At 37.7% G+C, this 13,110-nt stretch overlaps 1 protein-coding gene across 1 annotated transcript; it reads right to left on the bottom strand.

Moving 5' to 3' along the window:
- Positions 1 to 4,253: 4,253 nt before the first annotated feature.
- Positions 4,254 to 12,036, bottom strand: ptgdsa (prostaglandin D2 synthase a). Its single transcript, XM_061698894.1, has 7 exons — positions 11,882 to 12,036; positions 8,103 to 8,242; positions 7,851 to 7,927; positions 6,709 to 6,819; positions 6,527 to 6,628; positions 4,877 to 4,905; positions 4,254 to 4,787 (listed from the first exon to the last, which is right to left on the bottom strand). Exons 1-6 carry the CDS (start codon positions 11,975 to 11,977, stop codon positions 4,877 to 4,879), a joined length of 555 nt encoding a protein of 184 aa, XP_061554878.1. The 5' UTR covers positions 11,978 to 12,036; the 3' UTR covers positions 4,254 to 4,787.
- Positions 12,037 to 13,110: the final 1,074 nt, after the last annotated feature.

Here is a 13,110-nt window from a genome sequence, read left to right as displayed (position 1 = left end):
TGCAGTGTGTTCGTCTGTGTGAGCTGATGCGCAGCAATGTCAGTATAAAGCCCACCGGGGCATTGACCGATGTTACACATGTGTCTCGGCCCACCAAAAATCAAACAAGCGAAAGAGCAAAGTCCTGCTTCTCATCTACTGATGGACTTCAAAATTGACAAATCAATACGTGATTATTTGAGGGATTAATAAGTAACTGGTGTGTGGTGCTGTTTGTACTTACATTTGCCTCGGAACTAGCCAAACACATGTTCCTGCAGATTGTACACGTGTTGAGAATAACAGCAATGTGATTCAAAAATGGACTACAGTGGGATACAAACACCATATATAATTGCTTTAGAATGTTTTAAAATCATTTATTAGGATTCAGATTGAAGTGAAGTGTGAAGAAAAAAGTAATAGCTTCCAGCCTTAAAATGACATCATTCTAGCAAATGACCAACACTGCTCTATAGGAGTACAGGCTCAGAGACAATATAATTGACATGGTTTCAGAAACATGTATTAGAACCTTTGTTCTCATTAATGATGATGTCGTCCCTCATTCCATTTATTCTGACCAGCATCTTGAAGTCATCCAGCGCAGCATCCCTCACATCCAAAGATCGATCTAACGAAGACACAAGTCACAATTCTTTGATACTAAACCAGCCTCTCTATTATGGGGTTTGCATGTTCTCCTCGCGCCTGCGTGGGTTTTCTCCGGGCACTCCGGTTTCCTCCCACATCCCAAAAACATGCATGCTAGGTTAACTGAAGACTCTAAATTGCCTGTAGGTGTGAATGTGAGTGTGAGTGATTGTTTGTTTATATGTGGCCTGCGATTGGCTGCCGACCAGTTCAGGGCGTACCCCGCCTCTCGCCCCAAGATAACTGGGATATGCGCCAGCTATCTTATTTGTTCTACTTGCTTTGCATGTATGTTTGTATTTGTATTTGTAGCGATTTATTTTCAAGCATATTAATTTTCTATAAAAGTGGCTGCTGATCTCAAAACCATTACATTTAATTGCCAAGTTGTACTTTTACCTGTTCAAATAGTTTTCAATTCTGCCTAAAACGTTTTATTCCGGTTACTCACTGTAAAGTTTGAAGATAGTGGTCTTATTCTTTGATGCTTTCTCCGTGCTCAGCAGGACCATCATGGCATAGTTGTCATAGTCGCTATGGACCACGTAGGCATCAACATCCACGCTGAGCCCTTGAAGGAGGTAATGCAGTTGGTTAATGTGGTGGGGGGAAAACATTTCGGAATGTTTTTGCGATTAAAATGATGACACCTACTTGAGACGTGGTAGAAAAATTGCCCTGCGGTGTCAGTTAAAGCATATTGAATGGACGTGTGTTTACATGAGCCATTCCTATGGGCAAAATTCAGTGCATGAGCAGTGAGACATAATTCAAACTTCATGTGGGTGTGTCAGTGATAGTGTCGTGATTCTACTTGGCTAGTCACTTTTCTGATGCCTTTTACATATATTACATATACTGTACAATATCAGTGTGCTATGTACAGTATCGTATTTATTTGTGTTGTTATGTTTTTTCGAAAACACCGCTAAAAATAAAATAAAATAAAATAAAGGCCTCCTTTTTTCAGCCCTAGCAAATGGTGTCATAACATTAAAAACAAATTTAACTAGAGAGGTAAAGTCAACCGCCGGCTTGAGATCTTTGTGACTTATGAGGCAAAACGTGAACCATGGAGTCGACACTTAACAACAATGGTAGATCGCATTACATTTTCTATAGAAATTCACTACCTGTATCATTGTGTGTGTTTGGGTTCGACAAAAGACCTCTGGTTATCGAGAACTCTTATCTAATTCATGTAGAAACCTTCAGATTACGAGACCGATAAAAGGTTTGTCCTTGCTTTCTCCTAAATTTTATACATGTAAATAATGACGTGGTGTCCCTTTACGAGACAAATAGCTTGATTTATAACGCTGAAACTTAAAATCACTCTAAATTATATTGTATTATTATTATATATATTGTTGGCTCAAAGAATGCTTTGTGAAGAATGCGAAAGCCTAAAAAAAAAACGCAAGCGTCTGACGTTCATAAATTTGACTAACATGAAAAACATCATGAGGTATTTTATCATTTTTGTGTTGGTTCAAAATGTTAGTGAAGCTCTGGGCACGTGTTGATGGCATAAAAACCCAAGCCGGCGCAAACTAACTTTTTTCCTTCTTCTCTGTATAATGATGAAAGCTAATAAAAGACGGAAACAATTATTATTATTTTGTTTTAGCTGTTGTTCCAAATGATCAAAATGGGCACTGTATATAACTGACAAAAAACAATTGTTTAAACATTTCCTTTTTAAAGCACTTTTCCATCTGGAAAGGAATTGAGTCAGTACGAGTAGAAGTCAAGAGTTTTGGGTTGATTTTTAAATTTTTTTGGAACAATCATTTGTTCTCATTGTACTGAAGTACCAAGTGTGAGTGCTTTTGCCTCTCTGGGGTTTTTACTTAGAGGTTCTCACCTGGGTGCTGTGGCCATTACAGTGACGTTACCCTGCTCAGAGGGTTTGAGGTCCAGAGCAACAATAACGGGGTTTCTCTGCTTGTTTTGCATATAATGAGGACAATCAGAAACAACTGCCACTTCGTACCACTTCCCCATGAACTGTGAGGAAGTACATTATCATCAACTACTACTAAAATATTGTATACAAAAACAATAAAAGCTGAAGTTGAAATATTCTCACCTGGTGCAAATCAAAGTTCTCCTGAGGGACAATTATACTTTCTCCATGCAATATCCAGTCAAAGACCAACAGGAACACCAAACTCCAAATTCCCTTCATCATACTCTCTGTGTTTAATTACATTCCACGACCCTGCTGAAATTGTTTTGCTGACTCTTTGTAGGTTGTGGGGCAAAGTTCTGTGTGCACGTGTATGTGTATGCACGGCATGCCTATACCACTGATAGCATTATGCTGGGGAAAAGTATTGATCAATGAAGGAAGTGGACTTCCCGATTTGAAACTAATGTACCTATAAAAATTGCTCAAGTTATATTGTGCAGGGGTTCTCAAAAATTAAAAACTGTACTTATACAATTTATTTAAATGTGTTGGACATGAAAGTAAAAAAAAAAAAGTAACCCAATATTAAAAATACAGGATTGAATGCAGACATACTGTATTAATAAATGAAGTACAACTGAACTGGACTTAAAACATTTACTGTACTGGATTTAAAAAATAAAAAATAAAAAATAAAAGTTTCAACCACTGTACCATTAATTCAGAGATTCGTTTGTGTACCACATAGAGAGAGCCCACCTAGCCCTAGTGGTATGCATTGAGAATCCCCGCAGACAGTGATGAGCAGCCCTATTTAAAAAGGAAAATGTTCAGCACATAATGAAATGGTCCGATTTTTAGGAACAGACGTTGATTTGAGGATTGAAAGAATTAAAGCAATTTGGCCAAAAGCCGAATGTCACAGCATTTTTTTTTCAGCAAATGAGTTTTTGTTTCAGTCTATTAAGCTGCATAAAACAAGAATAATTCAGTGAAAAGTATGCCAATTACAATAGTTAACATTAATAATCAGCTGTTTTGGCACTGTCGTTATCAATATATCACAGTTGAATGTGAGACTTGCATTCGCTATAAACATTAGATACTTACATGGGATGCCTGTTTTCAGTTGTCTGTTTTTTTTTGTATCTATCCCTAAATAAATAAATAAATACATACATACATACATACATACATACATACATACATACATACATAAACAAGCATACTCTGCCTCCTTGTGGTTATTTAAGGGATCTCCAGATGATTCAACTCACCACTTCCTTTGAATGAACTACACTACTTGTTGACATGTACAGGTACATAGACATAAAGGCATGTCATAACCAAACAATATTTGGACGCCGTCAGTCAGAATGAATCCCAAAGTCCCCATCGTGTCACGTGTCCCCACTGAGACTGTCTTAAAACACAAGGAGTGATGAAATCTTCAACAGCAGAACAATATAACACGAAAAAGTTGTATTACGATGAAAAAAAGTCACAATAATAGAATAATTAACAATATTTGAGAATAATTCCAATATTCTCCTAAAAGGTGTGCATATACTTTTTAAATGTAAATGGAAATAAAAGTGCAATGTTGTTAAGAAAACTAAAGTTGTAGTTGCAGTCATAATTTTGAGTGAGAACGGATTATTGAAATTGCCACCGTCAAGAAAATAATAAGCAGGCGGAGAGGATAATGTTGTAAATAGTTTATTTAGCATTTCACTGTGAAACAGCAGAAACAATAACAGTTTCACCAATTTCACTGGAATATAGTCACAATGTCACAAGAAAACAAAATATGATAAAGAAAAATACTAATTAGGAGAATAAAGCTGCAAAATTATGATGAAGAAATTTGTAATCTTATGAGAATAACATGGCACTATTATGAAAAAAGTTCAAATATAACAAGAATAATGTTGCAAAAATAAGAGAAAAGTTACAATATTACAGGATAAATTTGTAATATGAAAATAAGTCACAATTTCTTAAGAGGAAAAGGTTTCTAATATTAAGAACAAATCTGCATATTTTTCAAGAAAAAAATTATGACAGTAAAATTTGCAATATTAGAGACAGGAAGAAGAGCAAAGAAGAGATGGAAAGATAATGTACATCTGGATTTGCATCACTTCAGAATGTTTTGTTATGTTATCATCCTTGTTGTCAGGTTATAATTGAAAGGAAAAAAATGGCAATTGAACACACCGGAGAAGCGACAAGGGACCTGCAGAGTGGGACAACATCACAGTGAAGAGGTGCCGGATACTCTATTGATCCTCATGTATTGAAATATTTGATAACGAAGGAACTCACCTATCCAGATGGCGATGGAGGGCAGTTGTCTGTTGGGCAGAAACAAATGCGCTGATAAATGTAATACATGTTTAAATTGTGTGTTATCCGTCTTTAAAGAGCTGTTAGTACATTACGTACATTGATATTGACAATTAGTTGTCGGATGAAAATTACTTTTTCCCTCTTAATTATTTTCTTTCCAGTATGGCCCTTTTCTTGAAATAGTGATGTAAAAAGGATGCAAAAATCCAAAGAAAAAGCAACAAAAAAACCTTCAAAGGTCATTCACATAAGCATACGATTATTACTTTTGACCTTCTTTTGAAATGTGTCACAAAAACACAAAGGAGAAAAAAAATCACAAAAAAAGATCTCCTTTATTCTTATAGGAATTGAACTTTTCTTTGTTAACATTTATGCTGTTTTTCGTTGTAATTTGTATTTGTCTTTCTTTCTAGTATGGCCCTCCTCTTGAAATAAGTATCACAAAAAAGCAGCAAAAAAACTAATAAAAAGTAAAAAAAACAAAAAAAAAAACTTAATTCTCATAAGAATATGATTTTTAAGTTATTACTTTTTTTCCTCAGAATTTTACTGGTAAGGCCTCGCCTGTGTGGAGTTTATATATTCTCCCCGTGCCTGTGTGGGTTTTCTCCAGGTACTCCGGTTTCCTCCCACATCCCCAAAACATGCATGAAGACTCTAAATTGCCCGTAGGTGTGAATGTGAGTGTGAATGCTTGTTTGTTTATGTGTGCCCTGCGATTGGCGGGCGACCAGTTCAGGGTGTACCCTGCCTCCCGCCCGAAGATAGCTGGGATAGGCTACAGCATGCCGTGACCCTTGTGAGGATAAGCGGTACGGAAAATGGATGGATGTTAAAAAGGTGGAACAAGCCAAAGAAAAAGTGGGGGGAAAAAAACACAACATTATATTTGTTAGAATATAACACTTTTTTCTTGTAGCTTTATGACTCTTTTTTCCTCTGAATTTGTTTTTTTCATTTCGTATGGCCCTTTAATTGAAACGAGTGTGGCAGCAATGTTTCAAAAAGCCAAAGAAAAAGCCCCACCCAGAAAATAGAAGATATATTTAATTCTCATAAGAATAGAATATAATAATATTTTGGGGACAAATGTATGACATCTTTTTGTTTGTAATTAAAAAAAATTAAAAAAAATCCACCAGTGTCCCTTTTTTTAAAATGTGTTTCAAAAAAGCTGCAAAAAGCAGAAAAAGCAAAGCAAAAAAAAAAAAAAAAAAATGAACACTTTAATATTGTAAGAATGTAACTTTTTTTTCGTTGTAAAAAATGAAAAAGAAAAAAACAGCAAAACAAACAAACAAACACACAAAACCTCTCAAAAGACTCTTCTTAATTTCACCATTTATTCTTTCCAGTGTGGCCCTTCTTTTGATCGACGTTTTGCACACAAAAAAAAAGCTGTAAAAAGCCAAAGAAAGATTCTTGTGCAAAGTTTTTTTGGGGGTAAAGTTATACATACCATAATTTTCTCTGTATATTACAATTTTTTCCTCTGAAAATTGCCGCAAAAAAAGCCACAAAAAGCAAAACATGTAATTTAAGATATACTGTATACTACTAACTATGCTATTCATATAGATAACACTCTAAGGTCCCCGAACGTCCCTCCCTTCCATTAAATACCTGCTGACGGCAGGGTGAGAATAGCTTCTCTTGGAAATCCTTGGGACAAAGCGAAGGCTTTAAACTTCTGAATGACGTCAACTCTCAACCTCTGAGTGCGACCTACAAGCAAATACACAGTCACTGCGACACTCCGGGACATAATGTTTTACACTGCGTGCGTGTGTACGTGTGTTTCTCACCATAAAGGGCCACCTGGGTGTACTCTCTGTGAAACACTTTGTGTTTGAGCACCAGTGCATATTCGCTGTAGTTGGTCTCCACAACGGTAATGTCCTTCACCATGTTGTGACCTAAGCATAGAAAGGGACCAGTAACAAAAAAACAACAAACAAAAACACAACAGAAAACACTGCAGCACAAGGTGTGTCTATACACCAAAGGTTATGGCTCACATTTTGTGTTTTACGAATGTCGCTGCTTCACTTGTCATGTTTGTCATTTACATTGCTTGCATATTGTTTTGTTGAGCAGTTACAGACAAAATGTATATGGTATGGTAGCATTTTATCGACAGTCCTCAATATATGCGGAACATACAGAAGGCCGAAATTACCACTGTCACAAAACAAAAAACAAAACCATAAACCATGAAACATAACAAAATAAAGCCCAGTGATACGTGCTATTCAAAATAAATGGTTTGGAGATGGTTTACTTTGGAAAAAATGCCCCATAAGTGTGCATGTACTGTATAGTACATGATGACAAGACAATAACCCAGGCTAAATTTAGCTCATACCAGACATACAAAGCTTGTCTGTCAGTTCAGATATACAGTATCATCACGTCAACATACAATAACTGCGCTCCTTTCCTAATTGGACAGGGCTTTGGTGCCATCTTGTGGTCATTTCAGAAGAAAAAAACAAAAAACACAAATAGCTGAGTTTTTCAGGAAATAGATGTACCTGCAGCTGGGCATAGGTTGCACAGAAAAAAAGACAAACAGGTGAATTCCTGAATAGTGAACCGTGACTATGCATTACAGTACAAAATGTGAGATAAACATGGAAAATATTGATCTTTTTGCCCAAATTTGAACCTTCATAACATATAAAAATGAATCTTGTTAGTATGTAATGTAAATGTAAAAATATTATTTAAATATGCTGAAGCAACAAAGCGGACACAGTTTGCTTTTGTTGATTAGTTGGGAGATGTACTATTGTTCCGCATAACCGAAGATGGTTCCTCGCCCTACTATGTATACTATTATAAAGTTGTTTTACTGTATTCATATTCATGTGTGCGTACTATAAATATATGAAAACAGCGACGTTACAAATGTCATGGTCCAATAAAAGCGAGTCAGGTGACTTACGTGTGCTGAAGTAGGTGAACTGTCCTGGAATGTTTGTCTTCTCATAGTAGTACATTTTACTGCGACACCCTGCCGGCCTAGTACACATGCAAACACACACTGTGTATAAAAAAAAAAAAAAAAACTTGATATGAGATATTGTTAATATTAGATATTATCGCTGTCCAATAAGAAGCATCTCCAGCATCTCCAACTTTTGCCAACTTTTTCTATTTGTCACACATAGACAATGTCGTCAACAGACACACTCACGTGGCGTCCCACATCGTGAGGTTAACGTTGCCATTTGCCTGCGCTGTGACGACACCCAGGGATGCCCTCAGTTTGTCTCGGTACGGGACAAAGCTTGCCGAGTCGTACGCCAAACCCACGCGGAACCACCTACCCACAAACTAAATACACACATACATCAATGAGACATTTTGTTGCATGTAAAAGTACACAAATGTGTGGTACAGTGCTCTATAAAGGTTATTTGTGGACAACATCAAAGAATCAATAGATTTTTACTATCTGCCTGTTCTCAAATGTTGCTCTTATCTTTTAAGATACCACTCAAGGTCATTTAACGTATCAGCAGCATTTTAGTCAACGTCAGCTAACCAGCTAAAATTAGCAACACGTTAAACAAACGTCATCAAACTACTGACAGATATGCTAAACAAATGTCACCAAACCACTTTACAAATATGCATGTGCTAATGTATTATTGTTAGTATGAACATTTCCCGTTATTTAAGCAGAAAATAGCTATGCTCTTTGTGTTTTAAGTTGTCGTTTAAAATCTGTGTTTTCTATTATTACAGTCAAAGGCAGCGAAATGGACAGACAGGGGACGTGATTTACAGGCTTTCTGTCAGATCCACGAAGCAGCACGAAAAAGCTCACTGTGGTATATATAACAAATACACAGCTGTCATATTGCGCAAAACTGGAAAAGGGACAACTGTATCATCTGCATCGAATATGAAGTCACGGCGTTATGTGCAGAGAGCCCATTGTGTTTGAAATTGCTAGCAATAATCACAATACAGTATCTGCTAAACAAATTAGATCAAGGTACTTCTAAAGTTAGCTGTTGAGGTTAGTTAACACGTTAGCTGGCTTACGATTAAATAATAGTTAATAAATCAAATTATTATATAGCATATTAATTATACAGTCTGCTGGTCTTAAGGGCATATTGTTTTATTTATTTATTTAACAAATTCCTTTGCAATAATTGTATGAAAAACAAATCCTCAAAATACTTTCAAAGCTAGCCTTTTAAGTTAGTTAGCAAGTTAACTAACCAGTGTTTTTAATCAACTCATTTAAGAATAATACAAAAGAGGCGCTTAAATGAAGTTAGACAACTTTAACCCACCGTATTTTCTCGACCATAAGGCGCACTTAAAAGTCTTAAATTTTCTCCAAAATGAACGTGGCGCCTTATAATGCGGCGCACCTTATGTGTGCACCGAGTTCCAAAATCTGTAAATGTTGTCGTGCGACATTAATGAGTGCGCCGCTTGACTGACTGGGAGCATTTCCTGCCGACACGCTGCTTATATGGAGGAAAGGCGGACGTGACTGAGGACAGCATGCGGACGTGAAGGGGGAAGGGTGCGTGTGAAGGAGGACGCCAAAGACACGTCCCCAGTAGGTATATAGTTCCGGTATGTGCATCGGTTTGGCTAAGGACCCCCGAAAAGACACGCTTACGAACACAGTTTAAACTGCAAGCTATTAGCTATTAGCAGCCGCGAGAGAATTCAAGATCAACGAATCCATGGTTCGCAAGTAGAGGAAGCAGGAAAACGAGCTTCGCCAAGTCAAGAAGACGAAGCTGAGTTCCCGCAGAAACAAGGCGAGGTGGCCCGAGTTGGAAGACCAACTCGAGCAATGGGTTAATGAGCAAAGAATAGCCGGGAGAAGCGTCTCTACAGTCACCATTCGACTGAGGGCAATAACTCGGAGCTTGCCATCATTCCGGGAGGCTTGACGAAGGAACTCCAAACGCTGGTCATCGGTGTAAACAGGGCGTTCAAAGTGAAGTTGCGAGCGGCGTGGGAGCGATGGATGACAGATGGCGAACACAGCTTTACTAAGACTAGGAGGCAGCGCCGGGCGCGTTACGCCACAATTTGTGAATGGATTGTGGATGCTTGGGCTAACGTGACTGCTTGCACTGCTGTTCGAGCTTTCGTAAAAGCCGGCATCATTTCTGAGGAGCCGCACGGCAACGAGACTGACTCCGACAATGACGAGAGGGAACCTGGCGTGTTTGATGGAGAACTTGCCCAGCTGTTCATTTCGGATACAGAAGATGAGGACTTTGATGGATTTGTGGATGAGGATTGATAAAAAAAATAAATAACGTGAGTACATTGTTAAATACTTCAATAAAGTACAACCGAACTCAGTTTTGCTCCCGCTGCCTTTTTAAAAACATTGTTTTAAGCTAGCGTATGATTTACCATGCCTGCGCCCAATAATACGGTGCACCTTATGTATGTGTTAAATACAGAAATAGACCCCGTAACTGAGACTGCGCCTTTTAATACGATGCGCCTTATGGTCGTGAAAATACGGTCATTTGGACTATTACTGTTTAAGCATTTGTATACTTGTTTTTAGTATTGGATAAACATCAATTTTGAGACATTTAAACTTGAGTCAATGGCAGTTAAAGTGCTTTTAAAGCACTTATCAAGTCTTCTTTTATAGTTAATTAGCACGTTAGCTAGCGCTATTAAAGTTAGCTTGCGCTATTAAAGTTAGCTTGCGCTATTAAAGTTAGCTTGTTTTATAAAGCGCGCCTGCTTGTCTATTTTTGTTTTGGGGGGGGGGGGGGGGGGGGGTACTGTACTAGCAGGTACTGTATGTGTGTATCCGCTGACTGAAGTGGCCCCTCAACGAGCCACACTCTTGATCGCTCAATTTAAGTAGCGATGTAACCACTGTTTTCCACATTTCACTGCCTTGGCGTTCTTCAGTTTATCACGATACCACTCTAACGATGATGTAGAACACATGTCGTAGTTTGAATCACCATTTCTTGAAAGAGCAAGTACAAGTACTTGGACAACATTTCCCAAATGTATAGTTGACAAAGCCCCCTCTAAAACTTAATGGTGAGTAAGATGATTTGTTAAATCCATAAACGCATCTTTATTATATAGCGTATATATTTCTATGCTTCTGCCAATATGCTGTAAAGTGGTCAATCCGCACACACGTTCTTTGTATCCACCGTTGGCCATGTCTCTTGTGATGTTACTCTGAACCGCCACCATGGCTCTTATTGTCCGTCGCTTCCAACACTAATTTCATTAGATTTCATGAATCAACTCCAAATGCCTCCTAACTGTGCCATATTTATTCCTTATTATGTATTTTAACAGCTCATGGAGTGATTGTTCATTCTCGACTCTTAATTTGTTTGTGCTACGCATGCTTGAGTGCCACAATAATGTAAATCACACATCACCTGACTGCCATCTGCAAACTGTTTGGCTCGTGACCATTATTTTGTAAACCTGGGCCCTTTGCTTATGTAATGACTTTAAGTTCGTCACTTCATCATTATTGTACAGTATGTTGTCTGCTTCTGTGTTTAGAAAGCTTTCCAATGATACCAGCCTTTTGAAAATAGGATGAAGATTAAGAAAGCTATGAAAATGTGAAACTCTGATTCAACAAAAATGGTCACACCGCTATTGTCTTTGTATCTAAAGTTTGGTCAGAATTTGGTGCAGTTTTAACACTGGTTGTAAAGATTCATAACTTTCTTAATATTTGTCTTAGGAACATTATATTTCCATCAGCGGAATCATCTTTAAAAGATCTGTCTGATAATGCTGTTCTCTTGTGAATCAATTAATCTTTGAATTTTTACACACATACCTACTGCTAGCAATAACCATAATTATATAATGAGAAATTAGGGCTTAAGAATATTTGGTTTGAGGGAACATGTTTAAACAAATTGAATGCTAGTACACTCAGCGAAGGTTAAAAAAAGGTTAAAAAAAAAAAGTTGAACGTACCCTCTGCAGGTTGAAATCCCTCTGTGGCCTAACATCACTGTGCGCCATTGATGTACACAACATCACCATGACAACGGCCACCACGGCAGTCCTCATGGTGGTGCGGAGGGAGCCGAAATAAAGGCTGAGGTGGACGGGCTGCAAAGAGTCAAGCGAGAGAGTGCAATTAAAATGGACTTAAAGCCTGTCTGCAGCAATATTTGTTTATTCTGTGCGATCCACCCACCGTGTCGTCAGCCAATCACGGCTGAGCAGCAGGAGGGAGCAGGGAACAGGGGCCAAGTGTTGGAAAAGCAAAAACAAGCGTCTGGCTCTGATAACTTGAGTGGGGGAATAAATCATGGCTTTGTGGTCTGGAGCATCAGCTGAGGTTCATGTGGGGACCTCACAAGCACACACGCTTTGGTTTCATGAGATTTTGGGTCACGCAACAACAGTAACTTCTCCTTCTTGTTGTTATATTCTAGATTAGGGGTGGGCAAAGTATGGCCCGGGGGCCACAGACTGTTCTTTAATCCGACTAAATGTGCATTTACATTACATTATCGAGAGTCCTGCAATATTTGCTGAATTAATTTGCCTTTTCTCCCCCTAAAATTAGTCTTCATTTTAATTTATTTTTCTATTCATTAAGCTCATTAAAATAATTGCTTTATTGTAAATAATTCAACGAAGAAAAATTTGTAAAATAAACATCTTTAAACATAAATGTAACATTATTTCTATAATAAAAAAAAGAATAATTAATTAGAATTAAGTTAATTAAAAACAGTGTTTCCCTGCATAATCGCAGATACACATTATTGTGGAATTTATTTTTAAGCTACAACCTAGTCACTGTTATTTGCACACACACACACACACACACACACACACACACACACGAATCACCTATTTGCTGTTTTTCTAATTAGCCCTGTGTAATATATATATTAATTTGGCGCCATCTTTTGGCATCTTTATGCCGAGGAACTATGTTGAAATTAATTTTGGAGCTTCATGTAGGACTTTGTTACCATCTTGTGGTATCTTTAGGTAATTGGACACCTTTGTGGGGGGCGCCAATTTCTCGCAGCAGGGCTCTTTTATCAGATTAAAAAAAAAGAATATTTTTTTGTTTTTAAAATAAACAATTTTACATATATTCCCTGCTGCCCGCACCAACTGCTGTGTCTGACCCCCTCCACCCCCACACCTCGACGGCTACACCAGCCATCTGCTCAGCCTTG

This window comes from Phycodurus eques, chromosome 15, assembly GCF_024500275.1.
Source record: "Phycodurus eques isolate BA_2022a chromosome 15, UOR_Pequ_1.1, whole genome shotgun sequence".
NCBI classification, from domain to species: domain Eukaryota; kingdom Metazoa; phylum Chordata; class Actinopteri; order Syngnathiformes; family Syngnathidae; genus Phycodurus; species Phycodurus eques.
This window is presented reverse-complemented; position numbering and strand designations above follow the sequence as displayed.